This window comes from Microcebus murinus, chromosome 1 (assembly GCF_040939455.1).
Source record: "Microcebus murinus isolate Inina chromosome 1, M.murinus_Inina_mat1.0, whole genome shotgun sequence".
Taxonomy (NCBI): domain Eukaryota; kingdom Metazoa; phylum Chordata; class Mammalia; order Primates; family Cheirogaleidae; genus Microcebus; species Microcebus murinus.
In genome coordinates, this window is record NC_134104.1 from 91,433,396 (window position 1) to 91,456,819 (window position 23,424).

Sequence of the window (23,424 nt, forward strand, 5' to 3'; positions counted from 1 at the left end):
TCCTGCTCTGTTTCTTGCCTTTCCCAGCCCCTCCCCTGCTCACAGGGGTACTAATCTGCATGGAGAACCCAGCAATCTGCAGAGCTGGGTGGGGTTTCACCTGAGTAAATTACCACATCCTGGAGCTCTGGCCAGCAGTGTTTTCTTAGGACCTGGGGAGTTGGAGTCAGTGTACTTAGTTAGGGGTGGGAGGGAGTGAAGCCATTTGGTGAGCTAGCTCCCCAGAGAATGGGCCTGCATAAATCTCCAAAAGGTGAAATTGGGTGAAAATGACCACAGAGGTAAGTCTTGGGAGGGAGCCAGAAGGCCATCAAAAAGAGAAGTGCTCATGGGTGATGGTGAAATGGGGCAGGGTGGGCAGCCAGGGCTGCAGACTGTGCTTGGATTTATGTGGTCTTTCATTTTTCTTTCCCACCTACCTAACCCTCTGAAGCTCTGGTCAGCTGTGGTGCTATGGCCTGGGGCAATGGTCTGGTTCCATTGCTATCTGTTTCTGGGTAAACCAGGGCTGGACCCAGCTCTAATATGAAAAGAAAATTTAAAAAAAACCATGGAATGTCCAATTTTGATTCCCAAAGCAGTGTTCTAAGTATATGGAGGTGGATTTCAGGTATAGAAGGCATGGAGGTGGACCCTGCAAGGTCAATTTTTAGGATTCCTTGTGCAAAATGGTTTTTGAGCTATTACTGTTACAGAAAGAGCTATTTTATAGAGTGGAAACCATGAGCACTGTAATTTAAACACCTACATTTATTCCTTTAAATTATTTAATCTTCCTGTACAGGGTAAGCAAATTCCAAGAGAGGTAATAAATCGATCCTTTTTAGCCTCAAATAGCACCAGACTCCAATCCTAACTTCCAGCCTCCACATTCCCTTACTGCAGGCCAACCAGAATCCATGCCGAGAGCCCATGCTTTTGAGCCTGCTGTTTCTTTGGCCTGGAATGCCCTTCTGTATCTCCCCTTTTTAGCTAATGCCCAGTTCTTCAAAACCCAGGCAATGTCACTGATTGTCCACAGTCTGTGCTCCAAGACAGTCTTAGTTCACCTGGGGGGTCCCTGACAACTCCCATCTCTTCTCTCCAACAGCCCTTGTCTCCCATATTCATTGGTATACAGGTCCCTCTTTCTACCAGGTTAATTTTCCATCAAAGACAAGAGCTGTGTGTCTTGTTTGTTACCAAATCTCTTGCATTTAGAACAATAACTGGCCCACAGTAGGTTCTTTAAAAATGTTCATGGAATACATGAATTCTTTACTGTCAGTTTTGAATGGGGTGGCAATCAAGGGCTGGATTAGAGAAAGTGTGAAAATACCAAGAGGAAAAGGAGTGGTATGCAAAGGAGGGTACTCACTGGGAGTCAGGGAAGGCAAAGTCCTACTGGGACAGCTTTGCAAATGGCCAGCCCATCCTGGAGGCAGACGAACTACTTTACTACCGTCTCTTTCTTACAAGGTAACTCTAATTGACTGCTGTAATTTAAGATGTATTGACACACTTGATGTGTTTGCCAAAGTGGTGTTTAATGACCTGTATCTCACAGGATAAAATAGGGCAATATTAAAAACTCAAATTTGCTTTGGATTTATTTCTATTACCATCTGTTGGTTCCCGGATCCTGGGTTAAGTCATTCTTATTTTTATGTTAAACAGGGTCAGCAATAAAAAACAGGAAGAAAAAAGTGGGACTCATATAGGGGAGAATGTTTTGATTTCACAGAGGCTTGAGAGAGGCTTATTTTCTTCTCAGATATCCTAGCAAACAGAAAACAACAGGAAGGTGTCTTATGAAGAAGGACCCCCTTTAACTTGACTATGAGTCAAACAAGGAAGAAAAATTCCTCAGAAGGAGAAAGTAAATCCCAGACTTCATTTGTTAACAAATTCCTCAGGGACTCCAAAGCTGAAAGCAGAAAGGAGAACAATGACCTTAAAACAACTGATTCCCAACCCATCGATGGGTTACAGAAGACAGCCACCTTCGACACTGGTAAACTTCTGGTTGCTGGTATTTCTTTAATTTTTTCTTAAATAATGTTTTCTCCTACAGAGATCGTAAGGGTTAAACTACAACTATGACTCTCTGTGCTAAACATCTATTGTGTCACTTAAATGCTTTGAATAACTTGTAATTTTACTTATTATAAGTAGTGCATTATATAAGTGCATTCTTATTATAAGAAGTGCATTATTCTTCTTATTATAAGAAGTGTATTATAACGCTACAGAATGGTTTATGGGAAACACCTCATTTCCTTTCATTATAACACAAATGATCATTATTTCAAGATTCGTTTGAGTCTTTTTTTAATATATGTATTCATTTATGGTCGGTCATCCAGCCATTCAACAAATATTCACTGAGTGCCTACTATGTGCCAGCTGCTGTTCTAACTGTTAGAAATACAGCCATGAAAAACAGGGTCTTATGTAGACAACCAAATGCAGATATAATTTCAGGTGAGATAAGCGATATGAAGAAAAATAGTAGCCAGCCACGGTGGCTCACACCAGTAATTCTACCACTCTGGGAGGCCGAGGGGGAGGATCACTCAAGGTCAAGAGTTCGAAACCAGCTGGAGCAAGAGTGAGACCTTATCTTTACTAAAAATAGAAAGAAATTAATTGGCCAACTAAAAATATATAGAAAAAATTAGCCAGGCATGGTGACGCATGCCTGTAGTCCCAGCTACTCGGAAGGCTGAGGCAGGAGGATTGCTTGAGCCCAGGAGTTTGAGGTTGCTGTGAGCTGGGCTTGACGCCATGACACTCTAGCCTGGGTAACAGAGTGAGATTCTGTCTCAAAAACAAAAGAAAAAGAAAAGAAAAAGAAAAAGAAAAATAGTGTAGGCTAAGGAGATAGAGGATGATGGGATGGTGTGCTACTTTAGATGGGGTTGGAGGAAAGGAGTCTCTGATTTGGTGGCATTTGAGTAGAGATATGAATAAACAGCCATGTAGAATGAATGAATAAAGCCACCACTTAGGTATTTGTGGGAGTAGAGTCCTAGACAAAGGGAACGGTAAGTGCAAAGGTGCTAGGTAGGATTGAGCCTGGAGGTTTGAGAGAGAGCCAGGAGGTCAGGGATGCTGAAGCAGGATGAGCAATGCAGTGAGAAAGAGAGTAGTAGAAGATGCAACAGAGAGGTAGCTGGGGCCAGATCAGCATTGTTTGCATAGTTGTAATATCTTACGAATCCCTCCTGAGCTTACATGGAGCTGTGATCCTAATTCTGGAGCATACTTTAATACTGCTCAATTCCCACATTGCTGCATGATGCTCACATGCATAGTTTTCATGGTTGCATAATATTCCATTATATGCATATATCATAATTACTTAATAAGTTTCTCCTTTTATCCTTCAGTGAATATCTTTGGCTTTCCCTCTTCCCATTCCCTCTTCACTGGGTTTCAGCTTTTTTTTAGTATAAAATTCCCCAAACAAAGTTTGTAAATATAAAGGTTATGAAAATATTGCCAAATCTCTTTCCAAAGTTGTGTCATATGCAATGCCATCAATATATTATCTATTAGATTAAATGTATTTTAAAAACATTTAAAGTGTTTTATACAAAAACAAACAAACATATGCAAAAGTACAGAGACTAGTATAAGGAGTCCTCATAGTCACCCACCTTTAATAATTAACAACCTGTGGCCAATCTTGTTTCATTTCTACCTACCCTACTGTCCATCAGATTGTCTGGCATCAAATGCCAAAAATAATATAGTTTTACCAGCAAGTTGACTAGATGTACTTTAAGTATGTTTTTTATAAATAGGAAGTTAAAGTTTACCTTTAAAAGAATAAGTGACTGGTTTCTCTGCTTTTAGTCTTGCTCTCTTGCCAGCCTGTCCTCCACACTGCCCCTGAGTGCTCTTTCTGAACCACCGATATGATGATGTCTCTCACCTGCTTAAAATCCTTTGCTGAGTTTTTCTTGCCTTGAAGAGAAAGTCCACTTCCAAGCGTGGCCTTCCAGGTGTTCGTGATCAGATGGGTGTTGGCTATCTCTTTGTGACCTCTGCCTTCTCCCACCTCCAGCCACGGCCCCATGGCCATCCTCTACTTCCGACGTTCTGATTTACTTGCAATTTCCTGAACTGGCCACCTCCCCCGCACCACCCCAAGTGGTCTCCTGTGCCTAGGAAGAGCTTCCCTCGTGTCACCATCCTCCCCTGCACCCGTCCCTGCCTTATCCTATCCCTCCCTCATGTCCACCTACCTGGCTGACTCCTGCTCATTCTCTAAGGTGCAATTCAAGCACCAGTTTCCCTTGGAAGCTTCCCAAGACCCACCCACCCCCACCTGGTCTCACCATATCTGAGGTACTTATTGTCACTAAGGTGTGCTACCATTCGCCTTCCGCGTCTCCACTTCTCTTCTGTATTTCATCAGGCGGGTGGCTCTTTGAAAACAGGAGCTTGTGATCTTGGTTCCCTATACAGTACCCTCCATTTACCAACATGTAATAGTGTCTTGTAAAAGTTATAAACACAAACCAACAAACACAAACCAACCTTGACAGATTGACGTTGGAAAGGAACTTGGTGAGAAGATACTGCTTAGCTCAAAGAACCAAGAGCTTTGTTCAGAGCTAAAGCAGCCTGGAAAAGGGCCAAATTGCCCCACAGGCCACTCCTGTGTGATCACTGTGTGTCCCCCGTGGAGTCCCAGCCCTCCCAGCCCCGCCAAACGCCAGCAGCTCCGACTCATCTGGTTTCCAGACTGAGTTGAGCAGTAACATGAGGTACCCCTCGAAGAATGGGCTTCATAGATTTAAAACAAAAATTGAAATAGATGTTCTGAGAGGCCTTGTCCAGGGGTCTCATAAGTTGGTATTAATATTTATATTTAGGTATTTTGTGAAGGCTTTATCATGTTTGATTTATTTTGTAATTGAGGTACTGTAAAACCAATATTTATTCATTCGATTATTTGTACATTCAACAAATATTTACCAAGTACTTCTCAGGTAAAAGGCCCTGCACATTCCCATATGCCTGGAAGGCTCCAGTAAGTTTAAGTCACTATCTTCCTGAGAAATGACCCAGTCAGGAAATATAGTCTTCATTTTATAGGTGAGTAAATCAAGGCTCAGAGAAGTTACGTGACTTGTTCATCTGATGGACCCATGATTTGAACCAGGTCTTCTTCAATCCTATCATACTGAACACCCAAATGGAATGTGGACTTAGAAGAGATTTCTGAATCTGTCAATTGGTAGGTGACTGTTAGTAACCTTTGAGAAACAACTTATTGGGATAGGTGAGTATAGTAACAAGAAAGTGGAAAGTGAACTGGTAAAGGTGGTGAAGAAGTTGGGCCAGCAAGTGCAAACCACTCTTTCCAAACATTTGCCAGGAAAGGAAATGATTGATAGAACAGTGGCTTGAGGAAGAAACAGAAGAGAAGGTTTGTTGGTGCTGGAACTTGAGCATGATTGTAGGTTGAGGTGAAAGCTTGAAAAAAGAGAGGAAGTAATAAGATGCAATGCACAGAATTTTTTTAAATACAGAAATAAAACACACGCATATAATGAGCTTTGGAGCAAATATTCTGAGTTCAAATTCTGTCTCTTGTTCTTACCAATTAATAGTCCCTCTGAGTCCAAGTTTCCAAATCTATAAAATGGTTTAATTGTGACTACTTTAAACAGAATGCCCTGTACTTGCTGGCAAGTAAGAGGCAGTCCCTCCCTGTCCCCTATCCACACTCTGCTTTGTCCCACCCAAAATTAGGGTTGCCAGAACAAATACATGCAATAGTTGGAGCACACTAAAAAATTATTCTTTATTTATTTGAAATTTAAATTTAACGGTGTGTCCTGTTTTTGTTTTCCCTAAATCTGGCAACCCTACCCCAAATAAAATACCTTGTACCCAATGTGCAATGATACAAATTGAAGGCCACAGTGAAGAGGTAAAAGGGTGGATGATGCTGCCTCCTACTGGTGGAATGTGGCAACACTCACCATCCCATCAAGATGTGCACCCTACATATAGGTAGGTGGTTTTCTCAACAAAAATGGCACGCCACAGACACACTGTGGTTTAGAGGTGAAGTTTTTTTATTATCTTGCTAATATTTTAGTCTCAATGTATCAATAATGCAATCCCACTATCTTTTTTTTTTTTTTTTTTTTTTTAATTATTTTTTTTTATTTTGGCATATTATGGGGGTACAGATTTTAAGGTTTCAATAAATGCCCATTTCCCCCCCTCCCCCCTTTTTTTTTTTTTTTTAATTATTTTTTTTTATTTTGGCATATTATGCCCACTATCTTTTAATTTTCACTGGTACCAATGTATTTCTTAGCTATGCGGTTTTATATCTTTTTGTCAGGGTTAGTAAAAAATTACTTACTGCACTTCAGAACTTTTGATTTCCCACTGGAGTCCAATATACTTTCTATATGTTTAAATATACATTTTCACTTAAAAACCACTTTGAAGTCATTGTCAGGGCCAGGCTCGGTGGCTCACGCCTGTAATCTTAGCACCCTGGGAGGCCAAGGCGGGAGGATTGCTTGAGGTCAGGAGTTCGAGACCAGCCTGAGCAAGAGCGAGACCCCTGTCTCTACTATAAATAGAAAGAAATTATCCAAACAACTAAAAGTAGAAAACAAATTAGCCGGGCACAGTGGCGTGTGTCTGTAGACCCAGCTACCCAAGAGGCTGAGGCAGGAGGATCACTTGAGCCCAGGAGTTTGAGGTTGCTGTGAGCTAGGCTGATGCTACGGCACTCTAGCCCAGGCAAAAGAGTTAGGCTCTGTCTCAAAAAAAAAAAAAAAAAAAGTCACTGTCAGTACATATCCATTTTTTCCTGCCAAAAGTACGATGTGTTTTGTGTGTGTCTAAAATGTGGGCACATGGAAGTAGGTAGCACTACCAGGTGCTCAATAGGATAATAGCTTTTGTTATTACAGTGCTACCGTGTTTGTGCAGTGCTATTACAGAGGAACTTGGTGAGGGTGCACCATGTGTCCCTAGTGAGGGTGCACCATGTGTCCCTAATAAAGAGAAGGACAAATGAGGCTTTCTGAATGCATTTTCTAGCAGGAATTGAGAAAATGCAGATGCTCTCCCGGCCACTACTCTCTTTGTGTTTTTCAATTGAATGGTGGTCTAGGAACTGACCAGCAAGTCTTTTACCCCCCTCGCTGTAGCCAATTAACCACTTCGGTATGAGCGTCGACTATAGTTGACAGCCACAGATGAACGCGCACAGCGACTTTAGCCGACAGCCGTGATATGACTTTTATAATTTTTCATTTATCAAAATAAAATTGTGAACATTTAAAAATAACGTAATGAAAACATATATGTACATGTTACCTACTCTGATTTACATTACGAGTAAAGCTGCCTGTAAAGTAAAACAAGCTTTCAGTGCTTTAAAGCTTTCCTCATCACACGAGAGCAAAACGGATCTGTAGTCAATGCACACAGCACACGCTGTTGTGCGGACCATGAGTGCCGGCTGTGGGCAAGGTGTCGCGGCCGGCGAGCGCCCTACGGAAGTGGTTAAAGCTCACTGATGGTGATTTCAGTGCTTCCGTAGTCCAGCTGTTTGGCTTTAGGAGGCAAATACCTGTGCTTCTTCCCCAGCCATTGCATCCACCAAAGAGATGTGTGGTCTCCAAGCAGCGAGAATCTCAAAGGCTGCGCTAACAGGTTTGCTTCTCCCCCAAGAATACAACACAGTCTTCACCCCGAGAAGACCAGGTTAGGCCAGGATAGAAAAGCCACTGAGTTCCCCAGGCTCCTGAAGCAATCAGTGTTTGAGCACCCAATGGCAGGAACGGTGGCTAAGTTTTGTCCCTGGTGAATGCCTCCCTTTCTGGATTGAAGTTTTACCAGGGACAAGTTCAGGATTGTCGGTCTTTTCACTTGTCTTATTGTGGTCATGATGCATTTTTAATACTATCTGTCATTAACAACAAATTCTTCTTTATTCTTATCATACAGCTAAGCCTCTCAGTTCAGAAGTGGAATTTAGACCCAGGACGGAGAAAAATGAGCAGTTCCTGCAGAAGCTGGGCAAAAAGGCTGTCGACAAGTGTCTAGATTTGAATAACTGTGGATTAACAAGAGCGGACCTGAGGGAAGTGGGTCTGTATGCAGTTGACCTTGTGCAGAGGAATATATGTCTTTACATTGAGATGAACAGGCGAAACATAATCAGTTACCCACCTGCTCACTCCAAGTCTGCTGAGTGGTCCCAGACAATTGCAGGAAGAGCAGCTGCATCACTATTTTTTTTAAGAAAAGCTAATTGATCCTTCTTCAAATTTTGAAGATTTGAGCTGAGTTTAGGAGGAAGGTTCATTTGTTTCTTTTTTCCTGCGAAATTTTATCTACCTGATTGCCTCTTGCTCTCTGGAAAACATCTGTTCTTGCAGATGTTATAAACTAATGAAACTCGTCCATAAAACTGAGCCCTACTGGGAATTTAAAGGAATATTGTGTTGTTTATTATCTGTGGTATGAAAAGTATAACTACCAGCAATTATTGCTAACACCTTCTGTACACGAAAATGTGCCTACTATTTGTTACACCTCAGCAGGAGTTTGGTCGAGAAGTGCCCTCCCCATATCACATCACCCTTTTTTTCTGTTTCTCAGATACCTTACATCAAATTGGATGTGTTTGCCAACAGAGTGCTATCAAACAATTTGCATTTTGAGTGAGGGGTCCTTAACTCTTTGTGTTAGTCTGTTCAGGTTGTTATATAACAAAATATCTTAGAATGGGTAATTTATTTATTTTGAGACAGAGTCTCACTCTGTTGCCTAGGCTAGAGTGCCATGGCATCAGCCCAGCTCACAGCAACCTCAAACTCCTAGGCTCAAGCGATCCTCCTGCCTCAGCCTCCCTAGTAGCTGGGACTACAGGCATGCCCTACCATGCCTGGCTAATTTTTTATTAATATATTTTTAGTTGTCCAGCTAATTTCTTTCTATTTTTAGTAGAGACGGGGTCTCGCTCTTGCTCAGGCTGGTCCTGAACTTCTGAGCTCAAATGATCCTCCTTCTTGGCCTCCCAGAGTGTTAGGATTATAGGCGTGAGCCACCTTGCCTGGCCTAGACTGGGTAATTTATAAACAACAGAAATTTATTTCTCACAGTTCTGGAGGCTGGGAAGTCCAAGATCAAGGCACTGGTATATTTGGTATCTCGTGAGAACCCCTTTCCTGGTTCATAGATGGTGTCTTCTAGTTGCACTCTCACATGGGGGAAGGGGCTACCTGGCTCTCTTCCCTTTTTATAAGGGCATTGATCCCATCCTGTGACCTAGTCACCTCCTGTATTAGGAGGGTTCTCCAGAGAGAGAGAAACAGTAGGATATATATAGATGTAGATACAGAGATATGACAGGAGATTTATTAGGATAATTGGCTCATGCAATTAAGGAGGCTGAGAAGTCCCACAGCAGGCCACCTGCAGGCTGGAGACTGGGGTGCTGGTAGTGTGGCTCAGTCCAAAGGTCTCAAAACCAGGGAAGCCAATGTTGTAACTCTCAGTCCAAGGCCAAACGCTGGGGAACTCAGGGGTGCTGCTGGTGTAAGTCCTGCGGTTCAATGGCCAGGGAGCCTGGAGTTGTTGTCCAAGGACAGGAGAGGAAGAATGTGTCCCAACTCCAGCAGATGTATCGACATGTTTGCCTTTTCTATGTTTTGTTCTCTCCTTGCCCCCAGCAGATTGGATGGTGCCCGCCCACATTGAGGATAGATCTTCCTCACCTAGTTCACTTAGACTCATAGTCTCCTCTGGACTCACCCACACAGACACACTCAAAAATAATGCTTTACCAGGTTTCTAGGCATTCCTTACTGCCCAGTCAACTTGACACTAAAATTAACCATCACGCATCCTAAAGGTCCCTCCTCTCAGTACTATTGCATTGGGGATTAGGTTTCAATATATGCACTTGCCTCGGGTAGGGAGGAACCCAAACATTCAGACCAAAGCACTATTTTAATTAAAATTCACACCATTGTATTTGGAACAGGTCACTTAAGAGGGAACCCTATGCTTGTGGTCCTCTAACGCCTGTGTCAGAATCACTCCTGCAGCTGCGGAAATGCAGCCACCCGAGTCCCGCCCAAACCTGCCGAATCCTAATCTCTCAGAGGGGGCCCCAGGGGCTCCTCATGGGATTAACAAGCCCCTCACGGGAGTCTGATACAAACTACCCTGTATTTTGTATATGGCTGTTAATGGGGTTACTAACAAAGAGGGAGGCTTGATTTCCTTTATGCATTAAAAAAAATTGGGAGATAAAAAGTTATGGGACAGAGTTCAGCTACTAACTGATGTTAGAAAAGCAAGGTTTTTGGTGGTCTTTTTTTTTGCTTTCTTGATATGTTCAATAGACTTTTTATACTTTATGAAGTTAGGATCATGGTGAACAAGATGAAATCGCTAAAGTGCTATGAGTACTAGTAAAAAGAAAACCATTTTTCGCTCATAAGCATGACTTCAGAATTTCGGAAGGTCTGGAATTGCTGTGCCTGTGACTACAGAGGCCCAACACGCTGCTCTGACTGCCGCCCCCGCGCAGCGCTCATCACAGACATGCAGTGGCGGGCGGGCAGCACAGACGCTTCAGCCTCTACTTTGACATCCCCATCTCAAGTCTTGTTGCTTCAGGAGATAAAGACGCCCTTTGAGAATCTTTGTCACAGAGAGTAACTGCACGTTTAAGGAGCGGTGGCAGAGACTCAGAGAAGGCTCCAGTCAAGCTTTGTCCCTGTCTGAACATCCACATCTTGGTCCCTTTGAGCATTACAGAAGCTTTTCAAGGTGGTGACAGCCAGGTAGTCAAGATAAAAAAGAAAAGGGAACAGGCACGCTCAGTCTCAGCAGTCCTGGCCAACAGAGCACCTCTCGGGCCTTTCAACCTGGGGACCCAATAGAGTGACTGCTGATGGATGTCAGAGGATTTTGCAAAATAAAAGGGCCAGTACACACATTGCAGAAGCAGTGGTAGTAGTGGTTATGGTGGCCGAATTACCATTACCATTGTTCAGTTCAACTACAATAAAGGAGGTTCTGTGAATTCTTATGGAGATAACACTGTGTTTTCAGAGTGTAGTTATTTGCCAGAAATAGAACACATCTCAAGAAATAGGAAATGTAAATGTCACAGTTTCTCGAATTGCACAGCTGAGAGATCCCTGCTTTGCTAAAAGTCAACATCCCCACTCCCCTCTAGTCTCTTACAGTGCAAAACTATATCCTATGCATGTAGGCATTGGATTCTATTTACTACAAATCACAAATTACATATATTAATATAAACCTGTGTTTTCTTCTGTTCGTGTCTAGTTGCTTTGCTGCCTTTTCTCCCAGACCTGGAAGAACTGGATATTTCCTGGAATGATTTTGTAGGTGGAACCCTCCATTCAATCACTCAGCAAATGCATCTGGTCAGCAAGTTAAAAATCCTGAGGCTGGGTAGTTGCAGACTTACCACTGAGGATGTTCGAGCACTGGGTATGATGAATTTGTCCCTTAAGAGATGGCTTCACTCGAAGCAACCTGAATCCTCAAAGCCAAACTACCTATGTCTCCTCTTCCATGGGTGATGGTGGATCTGTGTTGAGCACGTGCGTAACGATGAGCAGCTGTGTAACCCTGTACCTAGTGTTGTGCTAAGCGACATGGACAGAGAATGGAATGAGGTTGACTAGGATCCTGCTTTCATGGAGGTTTTTTTTTTTTTTTTTTTTGAAACAGTCTCACTCTGTTGCCTAGGCTAGAGTGCCAAGGCGCCAGCCTAGCTCACAGCAGCCTCAAACTCCTGGGCTCAAGCAATCCTGCTGCCTCAGCCTCCCAAATAGCTGGGACTACAGGCATGCGCCACCATGCCCGGCTAATTTTTTCTATTTTTAGTAGAGATGGGGTCTCGCTCTTGCTCAGGCTGGTCTCAAGCTCCTGAGTTCAAGCAATCCTCCCGCCTCGGCCTCCCAGAGTGCTAGGATAACAGGCGTGAGCCACCACGCCCGGCCTTTCATGGAGTTTTAATGGAGGTTATTTTAAAACATGCTCGCTCTGGGTCTCAGTTACCTCATCTGTAAAATAGAGGAGTTGGAGTAGATAAGAATTAAGTTCTTTTCCAATTCCTAAATAATTCTTCTCTCTTCTATTTTTTCCTCCTCCATTTTAAAAGATTGATCAGAACCAGATTTTTAAAGCAAAAACAAGGGTTGAATTAGAACCAGAACCTCATTTAAGTTAGTTTATTACTGAACATAGGATAAAATTTGTATGAAGTCATGCTACTTACACAGCTGCTGTTTTAAAATGCTTGCAGGTTTATTAGATGTCATGAATACTTTTTAAATTGTTTTTATGGTCTGATGACAGATTTTGATCATTTACATCTCTCTAAAGGTTTCTGTAAAAACAACACAATTCATGTCACTCGTTAGTCCCTACCTGGAAAATGGAGGCCAGCCGATGTCCCCTGGTCTACCCTTCCCATAGCTGAGGAGAAACATTATACATCTTAGGGTTGCCCACATCCTAGTGCCACGTTTAACTAGCTTTGTGAACATGGACAAAAAATTTAACTTTTCTGCACCTCAGTTTCCTTATCTCTGAAATGGGGATAAATCTCCCTCTCCAAAAATTATTGCGAGGACTAAATAATTTCTGTGAAGTACCTGTCACATGCCTGGCACATGATAAGTGCTCAAGAATTGATAGTTCCTTTATGCCCTGTTCTCTCATCAAAATTACTTTTCTGTGGGTTTACATGATCAATTTAGCCCCAGGGTTAGCAACTTGTTATTGTGTAGCAGACTTGCAAATTTAATATAAACTTACTCAGGTGTAAAAAGACAATTTAGTTTCATTTTTTCTATGATTAACCTGATCTTTTTCGTGATCTTCCAATTCTTAGGAGGCAAGAAAGTGGAATTGCTGCCCTGGGACCCATTCCAAACTTATCTGGCCTTGGAGAGAGCCTGCATCCTGGCCACTCTGACGCTTTGTCCCCCTCCCTCTCCCGGAAGTCCTCCCATTTTCCTCTCTGCAAGGGGGGGTGCTTATCACCATACTCTGTTCTCCTCGCTAAGCCTTAATGGCAGATGGAGTCTAGGGAGAATAAATGGTTTATTGATAAGACAACATAAATCAGGAGGCATTTCAAAATTATTACACCCGTTACAATTGCTTAGTGCAAGATGGCTAAAGCAGGGGACTCTAGTACTGTGTCTGCTGCAGACACTATTAATTGAGACAGGGAACTGGCAGGCACTGCTTTGGGCATTGCTTCAAGCATTGCTCTGGGCATTGCCTTGGACACTACTTTGGTCATTGCTTAATTGTGCAGGCATTGTTTAACTGAGTCACGCAAAACAAGTTTCAAACTACCCTGATCAACACATGATGGAGGCAGGACAAGTTCCAATTGGTTAGAACCAAGGTGGAGAAATGACCACCTCTTGACCTTACAGCTCCACTATACATTTCATTACCATAAAAGTTTTTAAGGAAACCTCTTACTCCCATCATGCACCTGACACCATGACACATCCTGTTTGGCCATATTTACTCAAAAGAAGAGCATCACCCTAATTCCAGGAAAACATCACCCGTTTCCAAAAAATAACATGAATGCTACTCCCCTTGTTTAGCCTATAATTAAGCTGTTGCTTAAATAGAGGGGCAAAATGAACCATGGGGTGGGTTCCCCTCCACAAGGGGAACTAGCCTCTACTCTGTCTGTGGACTAGACTTTCTATACTTCCCAAATAAAACTCCCTTGCACTTTATACTGTCATCTGATCCTGAATTCTTTCTTGCATGAAGCCAAGGACCCACTTGGACTTCAAGTGATTCCCAGTACTGGGAGTCACATTTCTGTGTCATAATCAGTCATGCATTCTCTCCCTGATCCTGGGGGACACTCAGGACTATAGACAGTCACTCTCAGTGACTGCCAACGGGCAGTGACAAAACGACACCTGTTCACCCCTGCCTTAAGACGCTGTAACTCCCGGACAATATGCATTTTAACATGGGGCTCCTGGACTCCTAAAACTTTAATCCATGGAATAAATAAATAATGGTAGATCTTCAAGTCCAGTGGCAACCAGTGAAAGAGAGGCTCTGGATACAGGGGACTTCCCGGGATCCTTAATTGTTGGGTCTTAAGGTTGATACTACACAGTGAGGGTCCATCTTCCATGTGTGTGTTCTACCTCGAGGCAGTGGAAATCATTCCTAAGGCTGGATCTCTCTGGTTACTTCCCCTGTTCTCTTCCAGGCTCTAGGCCATAGCCCTTGGATGCTTTCCTGTGTGCATTGGTTTCAGAAATGTCAGGGTTCACCCCTCTTTCACTGAACCCCCATCTTCCCCTGAGGCAGTGTGGCTGTTGTAAGCTGCCACTACCTGATGTTCTATTGTCAGTTCCTCTCTGTAGCAGTTGGTTCAGTTGTGTGATGTTGTTGATGTTGAAGACAGCTTCGCTGCCGTGGTGGCCAGTCCTCTGCTTTGCCTCATTTCTACCCCTGGTCAAGCTTCTCAGAAATGCTGACCCCTGAGAGGGTGAATGAGAGAAAGTAGATGGACTGCCACAAAAGCGACTTCCTGAACCACCCTACCAGTATATGGATTCTTTTACAACTACAATATTTTACTCATACACATGGTTTCAGAATGTTGGAGGGATGAGAGTTACTGCCTGTAAATACAGAAGCTCACACTGCTGTGAGCTGGCAGGAGCTGGACCCTTTTCTTCTTGCTGTTCCTCATCAGCTAACATAATCCAGTACCTGGCTCAGCTTCCATACTCCGTAAATAATGTTTGTATTGATTTTGAAATGCATGCCCTGCTTTTCTGACTACCGAGCAACAGAGTTTTGGGGATATTTTGTAACAGGAGAAGCACTTGAAATGATACCTGAACTTGAGGAGCTAAATTTGTCCTGGAACAGTAAAGTGGGAGGAAACTTGTCCCTGATCCTCCAGAAGTTCCAAAAAGGAAGCAAGATACAAACGCTTGAGCTCGTGGACTGTGCCCTCACGACAGAAGATGGGGCATTTGTGGGTAAGTGGAATTTGAAGAGTCCATCCCAGAAAAGAAGGGTGAAGATGCCCGTGATTGGATAATTTGGGAATCCAAGTTTGCTGTGTTGCTTTATCCTGAACTTAAGGGGAGACTCACTCTGTCCCAAGGCCATGGCAGGCTGCTGTCCCCCTTGTGCATGCTGGTTTCACACCCTGCGTTTTCATGGTGTTGCTCTTCTGTTGCCTTTTCTTCCTCCCAGGTCAGTTGCTACCTGTGCTGCAAGGTCTTGAAGTGCTTGATCTTTCCATGAACAGAAACATCGGAGGCAGTCTGGACAGGCTTGCTCAGGGATTAAAATGTACTTCAAATCTGAGGGTGTTGAAGCTACATTCATGTGGATTATCACAAAAGAGTGTCAAAACATTGGGTGAGTTAACAATGTCTAAATTTAGGATATTATATAGAAATATATTTAAAAACCATTAGGAAATACAACAAAATACAAACAGTGGTTATGTTGGGGAATAAGATTATGGATAATTTAAATCTTCTTTATGTTTTATTCATTTTCTAAATTTTTTGCAGTGAATATAATTTTTTTGATTACAAAAATAAGCTTTTAAAATGATTGAGTCTGAAAAAGCCAGTATATTTTATGTTTGAGAGAGACATTGAGCAAAATAAAAGTTTCTTTGCTACTAAAGCTACCAGGCTTTCTCCTCTTTTTGAAAACCTCACCATTATTTTATGCTCAGTAGTAGGAAGGAATTGGCACTGATGAAAATAATGGCTTCAATGGCATCTTAGCTAAATCGTATACCCCTGTACAGAGCATCCACATTCACAGAGGATAGGAAATGACATTGTGTTTTTCCCTTCAACTTACAGAGCCTGTAATATCCTCACTCGCAGCTTGAGTAAGCCTAAAATTCCGTGTTAATGCCAATGCTCAAGTGCAATAGGAGGTATGCTCAAGGCAGTTGCAGGATTCACGTCAAAGGGGGAGTATGTGTGAAATCACCGCCAGGTGCACAGAGGGCAGCTGGCAGGAAGTCTGCAGTCTCTTCCTTTTGGCTTTTGTCAACACAGCCTTCCTCCCACCCCCACTACCTGCCTCCCTACATACTTTCCTACCACCTTGAGACATGTCAGAGCGGGATTTTGACTTTCTTTGTAGAGATTGCTTTCAGATACTTGGGTGAGCTGAGGAAATTAGATCTTTCCTGCAACAAGAAGCTGGGTGGAGGCTTTGAAGACTCGTCTGCCCAGCTGGCGCTGCTAAAGCATCTGGAAGTCCTAGATCTTCACCAGTGCTCCCTGACAGCAGACGACGTGGTGTTACTGAGTAAGCATCTGTTGCAGAATGAAAGAAAGGCCTCTGGAACCTTGGCGTGTACTGGGAAACTTAGAACATTTGATATGTACTGTTAAATTTACTTTCTATGAAGATACTGGAAGGATCACCTCATAAAAGTTCTATGAATGCCCCAATATAGTATTTAGCATGCATTAAATGCCCAGTAAATGTTAGTAATCTAACATTTCTGTTAATACTACAGACATCATAACATGTCTATAAATGATTTAACACCTAGGGAAAAGTTTGAATTTATGTTGCTGTTTAGAAATGAATCTCTTAGTGTCACAAAGTTGATCACAAACAGGTATGTAGAGAAAACGCCAAAACAAAGGGTATCAGGGTTTTCTGACAAACAAGTGAAGTCAAGCTACTCAGATAAAAATGCAGTTACAGAGAAAGAGTCAGCAGGATGGTGGATAAAGGGTGTACATTACAACTTTAGGTAATTACACTTATTTTCTTGCCACGAACATAGTTCTGTAATTACAACATGTAATGTATAAATGCAATTTCCCATAACAAACAGAGCAAGCATTACCTGGAGATTAAGGGTTTTATTCTCTCTGTGGCCACAGTAAACCTTCAATATACATCCAGCATCTGCTCACCAGGGCTCACCATGCAGATCTCTGCTACCCTGGTCCAGGCCATCGTTGTCTCATGCCTAGATCAGTGCAAGAGCCCAAGTGGTCTCCTTGTTCCTCTGTTCCTCTGACTTCATTCTCTTCCCCTCCCGCTCACTGACTCCAGTGTGGGCACCCTGTCCTAGCTGACCCTCAGACACGCCAGGCATGTGCTGGCGTTGGGGCCTTAGCCCTTGCTGTCTCTCCAGATTGTGGGCAACTCCAGGGTAGAGGTGTGTCTAGTTCAGCATCTCCCGTTGCTCAAGCACAAGCACCTGCACATAGTTGGCATCCAGTAAATGCATGTTGAATACTGACTGAATGAACATCAAGAATAAAACAATTTTTTTCTTTTGAGACAGAGTCTCACTCTGTTGCTCGGGCTAGAGTGCCGTGGCATCAGCCTAGCTCACAGCAAACTCAAACTCCTGGGTTCAAGCAATCCTTCTGCCTCAGCCTCTCAAGTAGCTGGGACTACAGGTGCACACCACCATGCCTGGCTAATTTCTTTCTGTTTTTAGTAGAGACAGGGTCTTGCTCTTATTCAGGCTGGTCTCAAGCTCCTGAGCTCAAGCAATCCTCCCGCTTCGGCCTCCCAGAGAGCTAGGATTACAGGTGTCAGCCACCACGCCCAGCCAGTAAAGCAATTTTTAAGTTCTTTTTAGTAAAATTTGGGAAAGAACACAGTAAAATAGGTTTTTAGGTCTAAAATCTATCATTTAAACCTGCTAAATTATTTCTCAGACTCTTTTCTCTCAATTTAGGAATATGAGAAGAGTTCAAGGTTTTCATGAAGATTTTAAAGTAATGAAACACTCCCTTTTTGAGCTTTTTATGGTACCTTGTGGGGTATCACCATCCTCTTCATTTATCTTACCCTGAGTATTAGACCTAATGAGACACCAGTTATCAGTCCACCAAATTCCTCTGATACAACTAAATAACATGGATTCCACATCTCATCTTGTTACACAGAGGAAGATTAAAGTGCTGGAGGACCTGAGTTGTTATCACCAGTAACAGAGGGATAAGCCTTCCTTATCTAGGTTTCCAGCCACCGACCAGGGTGAATGGCCTTGGAAAGCTAATATTAAATAATTATTTAATAATTGCAGTGAATTGCATTGCTCTCCTTCTGCTTAATTTTGAAAAGATGGAAATGGAAATACACCCTGCTTTATACCTTATGATATTAAGTAATTGAACATTCTTTTATCTGATCATTCTAAATAGCTCCAAAGAAATGGAATTGTAGTTCATTTATCCAATAACTATTGGTTAATCCTCTAATTGTACAAGGCACTGTACCTTGGGCTACAGAAAATGCAGACAGTGAAGGAGCTTCGCTGTGGTAGGAAGAGTACATACCCAAATGACATGGTGGAGTACAAAGTACTGTGAAGGATTGGAAGCAGGGGAAATAGTTACACCTGTTGGGGTCAAAGTGCCCACCTGCCTTTCCTTCCCTGTCTTCCCCGGACTTCCTCTCCTCTTTCTACAAACCTCTGTGACTCTGGTTGGTGTGCCAGGTACTGGCCCCACTCTGGGGAGGGGATAGTCCCTACACACATACACCTTGCCTTTAGTGAGGGGAGACAGAAAACAAATACATAAACAAGAAAATATCACATAATGGTTGGTGCTGTGATGAAAATGATAAAATCGGGTGATATGTGGCCCTGGCAGGCTCTGAGGAGGTGAGCCTTCCCCCAAAGATCCCAGGATACTGCATTTTCTGCCTTGGTAAGAGCTGGGGCAAAAGCAGGAAAAGTAGCAGAAAGATAAGTGAACTAGGGGTAACTCCTAGGATTCCTGGGCCCCTTGGAGACCCCACTCCAGGGGGCTATTGCTATTACCAACAGGCATCTGTTCTTGTTTCCATTGCCCTACTGGTGCTTACATTCTAAGAAAAGAATAATAATATCCAACATTAATTGAGCAGTTACTGTACCAAGCACTTTATTTATACCAAGTCATTTTATCTTCCCAGTGACCCCATGAAGTAGGTATTTTACAGTCAAGAAAGCTGAGGTTCATCACAGGACTTGTATACTGAAAAAAAAAAAAAAAAAAAAAAAAAAAAAAAAGAAAGCTGAGGTTCAGAAAGGTTAATTAACTTGTCCAAAGTCACACAGTTCTTTAGTAGCAGATCCAGGATTAGAACCCAGTTCTCTCTGTCTCCAAAGTCTCTGCTCTTAACTTCTAGCCTGGAGAGAGGCTTGGAAGTAGAAAAGCCTGAACAGCATCCTGGGAAGATGGCTGGTTTGGGGTGTGGGTAGGGAGGATAGGGTGAGACCAGGGAGAGCTGTGATTGCCAGATTAAGAAGATTATAGGAAGCAAATATCCAAGAGTCTTTGTGAGATGGCACCTGAAACATGACACTGTTGATGTATTAACAGCCCAGGTTATCCCTTTACTCTCAAATCTTCAAGAATTGGATTTATCAGCCAACAAAAAGATGGGCAGCTCTTCTGAAAACCTACTCAGCAGGCTCCGGTTTTTACCAGCACTGAAGTCGCTACTAATCAACAACTGTGCTTTGGAAAGTGAGACTTTTACAGCTCTGGGTAAGAGAATCTCCCAGGTCCCTGCCAGGGGTGGGGAACCTGCAGCCTTAAGGAAACTTGTGGCCTTCCTGGTCCTTAAGTGTGCCTTTGGATTGAATTCATATTTTACATAACAACTCCTTTCATTAAAAGGGGTGCAGCAGAGAAAGATGAAACTTTTCTTGCTTCCTTTGGTGCTTAAATAAAAAACAATCTTGAAATCAGAAGGCCACAGTTTCCCCACACCTGTTGAGAGGAAGGCCTCTCTTTACAGATTTCATTCCAAGACTAAGCCATAGGCAAAGGTTTGAAGTTCTAATTTGACTTCTTTTCAGGAAATATGCCCTCTTAAAAGTGACCTTCTGAAAACCTTACCAATGATTCTGGCATTTGCAGATTTAACATTTAAACTTTAAAGTGTATATAACCAACTCTGGAGGTCTATGTTGATAGGAACTTATAATTTCGCTGAGCTGCCAGTATGAGTGGGGTTACTGTGAGTCTGATGGGAAAGTGAGGGATTTACCAGTGCGTGAGCCGAGCTGACTGCCTTGCAGTCACATTCCCACAAGATGTGTTATGCTTTCTCAGGAATCTGGGTATTTCTGAAGGTCATGGATATGCCCCAGCCTAGATCAAGGGTCTACTGAATCTGAGATTTGCACCCATTTCACAGCAGGTGCGTTGTCAGCAAGTAGGATATACTTTGAGGCAAAGGGACATTGCAGCATTTTTCCAAATAAGCCACCTAGATAACCAGTAGTGTTTGCACACAGTGCTGGGGCTCCCCGACACCACCTCCAGGTTCAGTGAATCTCCAGGAGGACTCGGGTCTCAGCACATGTTGTAGTCATGGCTAAGATTTATTTCAGTGAAAGGATATGAAGCCAAATTGGCAAAGAGAAAAGTACAAGAGGCAAAGTCCAGAGGAAACCAAGCACAGCCTTTCAAGAGTCCTTTCCCAGGGGAATCACACAGGACACACTTAATTCCTCCAGTAATGAGTTGTGACAACACGTGTGGAATGTTGTCTACCAGGGAAGCTCACCTGGGCCTTTGAGTCCAGGGTTTTTATTGGGGTTCAGTTAGATAAGCACCCTCTTCCAGGCATGAACCAAAATTCCAGACTCATAGAAGGAAAGGTGGTGTTCAGCATAAATCATACTGTTCATATAAACAGGTCGGGCACAGTAAACCACTCTTAGCAGTTGGGGAATGGTGGGAACCCTCCCAAATTCCAAGTTCCCAGACATCAGCCAAGGGCCAGCCTTTCTGGTTGATAACAGACTTTTCCAGGGATAGCAGTCTCAGGCCTCCTTTGTTAACTCTTTTCTATACACATATACATGATTAGAGTTGTTGGATTTGGGTGCTTCTAGGTTAATGATGAAAATAGTCTTTCTTTCTAACTCTCTTCCAAGTGTTATATTAGTTGACACTTCCTTAAAAATGAATTGTGTTACCCAGGTGCTGTGGCTCATCCCTATAATCCCAGCACTTTGGGAGGCTAAGGCAGGAGGATGGCTTGAGCCCAGGAGTTTGAGTTTGCGGTGAGCTTTGATGACACCACTGCACTCTAACCTGGGCAACAGAGCAAGACCCTGTCTCAAAAAGTAGAATAAAATAAAATAAAATGAAATGCATAATTTAAAAAATAAATTGTGCTATGGACCAGATACAGGCTACTAGTAATAAAAGAAGTTCATTCTATTAATAAAAGTAATTAGGGCCGGGCGCGGTGGCTCACGCCTGTAATCCTAGCTCTCTGGGAGGACGAGGCGGGCGGATTGCTCAAGGTCAGGAGTTCAAAACCAGCCTGAGCAAGAGCGAGACCCCATCTCTACTATAAATAGAAAGAAATTAATTGGCCAACTAATATATATAGAAAAAATTAGCCGGGCATGGTGACGCATGCCTGTAGTCCAGCTACTCGGGAGGCTGAGGCAGGAGGCTCACCTGAGCCCAGGAGATTGAGGTTGCTGTGAGCTAGGCTGATGCCATGGCACTCACTCTAGCCTGGGCAACAAAGTGAGACTCTGTCTCAAAATAAATAAAAGTAATTAGCTCTTTATTATAATCTATTAATAAAAATAAATGTATATTATAATATTTACCCCAAATTCTAAGAATTCTATATTTAGGGTATTCCTGCCCTCCTTTCAGCCTGAGTATTTTGTTCAGTCCACGTAGACTTAGTCCTCCCTGGCCACGCACTGTGCCCAGCCTCCCCCTGGCATCGCTGGTCTCATTGTCCACACGCCTGAATGAGGAAAAGTCCCAGGACATGTACCTTTCAGATCTGGTATCTGGGGTCCATGGACCGACCAGAGAGTATATAGGTATGCTTGAAGCGGTGCCTGTGAACTCCCTACAATTGTTTGTAATTATTCCGTGCGGGAGAGAGTGGTAGATTTTCTGGCTCTAAAACATCTGGAATTAGATTGCCTAAAATCAGATCCTGGCACTGGCTCTTGTGACCTTGAATGACCTCAGGCACTTAACATATCTAGGCTTCAGTTTCCTCATCTGTAAAATATAAAATGGAATAGTACATACCTCATTAGTTTGTAATAATTAAATCAACTGATGTATATAAAGTTTTTGGAAAGGAGCCTAGCACATAGTAAATGCTCAATAAATGTTAGTTATGATTATGAGGAGTGAGTTTATAAATTTCATTTAAAAAGTAATATTGACCTTATCACTGCCGAGTTTAAAAATAGTCTATGGCTTTCCTGTAGCACCTTAGGCAAAATCCAGATTTTTTCTTGTGGTCTAACAAGTCGGAGTGATCTGGCCCCTGTGTCTCTCAGCTGCTCTCCCCTCTGTTCCCTGACCCCAGCCTCAGTTGGCTTCTTTCTGCTCCTTCATGTCACTGACCTCTCTCCTGCCTTGGGGCCTTCCTGTTCTCCAGAATGCCCTACCTCCCATTCTTTCCTGAGGGCTTGGGCCTTGTGCTTCAGGGCTCAGTATAAATGTCCCTTTTTAAGACAGCCCCTCCCTATCTAAATTAGGAGCCCTCGTGCTTTTTCTTTATAGCTTTTATCAGAATTTATAATTATGTATTTATTTGTGTGGTTATTTAATGTCTGTATTTCCCCCAGATTGTAACCTTCTTGAGGGCACGGACTGTGTTTATTTTTCATTGCATACCCAAAGCGCATTTAGGTATTATCTATATATCAGTTAAGTAAGTAGGTAAACAAAACAAACTTCTTAAAGGAGTCTGTAATCCCCCAAATGGTTAGGTAAACACACAAACACACACTCACCCAAGATACATTCCACTGCTCAGACTAATGTTTGCTTAGGAAAGTTTCATACAAAAAAATTTGAGAACAACATGATATCTCATAAATATACTCCCTAGTTGGGAAAAGTTTAAATTTTTTTAGAAAAAAATATAAAGGAATTATGGCCATTAGAAGATGCAGCTCTTTCTAATTCTAGCTGCACAATCAATGAATGATAATCAAGTCGATATTTAATATTACACTAAATTACATCACCTGGCACAAGTTTACCATTCAATATGAGTAAATCACGTAAATATATGTTTTTCTACATCACTTTTAGAAGAAAAAGTTCTGTTTCTCCTTATTGTAGGTCTCTATAGCAGGAGTGGGAGAAATTTTCTTACTAGAATTTTCCCCTTGGAGACATATTATTCTTTAGAAAGAAGGCAGAGCAGTTTAAAGCATAATTAACTACTGTGCTTGGGAATGTGTTATTTTGGTTAATTTTAACTTTGGGGGCAACTGAGAATGAAGCAGAAAATCTTTCCAAAGTGCATCAGCTCCCTCCCTTGCCTCGGTAATTGCAGTGAAGTAAACGCAAACACGTCGCGGTGTCCCAGTCTCCG

At 42.6% G+C, this 23,424-nt stretch overlaps 1 protein-coding gene across 2 annotated transcripts in view; it reads left to right on the forward strand.

The window, feature by feature from the left end:
- The first annotated feature begins 1,771 nt into the window (after window positions 1-1,771).
- The window catches only part of LRRC31 (leucine rich repeat containing 31), a 28,578-nt gene continuing 6,925 nt past the window's right edge, over window positions 1,772-23,424 (forward strand). The window contains exons 1-7 of one of the 2 annotated variants that reach the window (XM_020286253.2): window positions 1,772-1,993; window positions 7,978-8,121; window positions 11,341-11,508; window positions 14,904-15,071; window positions 15,292-15,459; window positions 16,210-16,377; window positions 19,416-19,583. In XM_020286253.2, the coding sequence (XP_020141842.2) occupies window positions 1,819-1,993; window positions 7,978-8,121; window positions 11,341-11,508; window positions 14,904-15,071; window positions 15,292-15,459; window positions 16,210-16,377; window positions 19,416-19,583 (1,159 nt within the window). In that variant the 5' untranslated portion in view covers window positions 1,772-1,818. The remainder of the gene's footprint in view (window positions 1,994-7,977; window positions 8,122-11,340; window positions 11,509-14,903; window positions 15,072-15,291; window positions 15,460-16,209; window positions 16,378-19,415; window positions 19,584-23,424) is intronic. The other variant, XM_076003993.1, reaches the window with a different exon arrangement.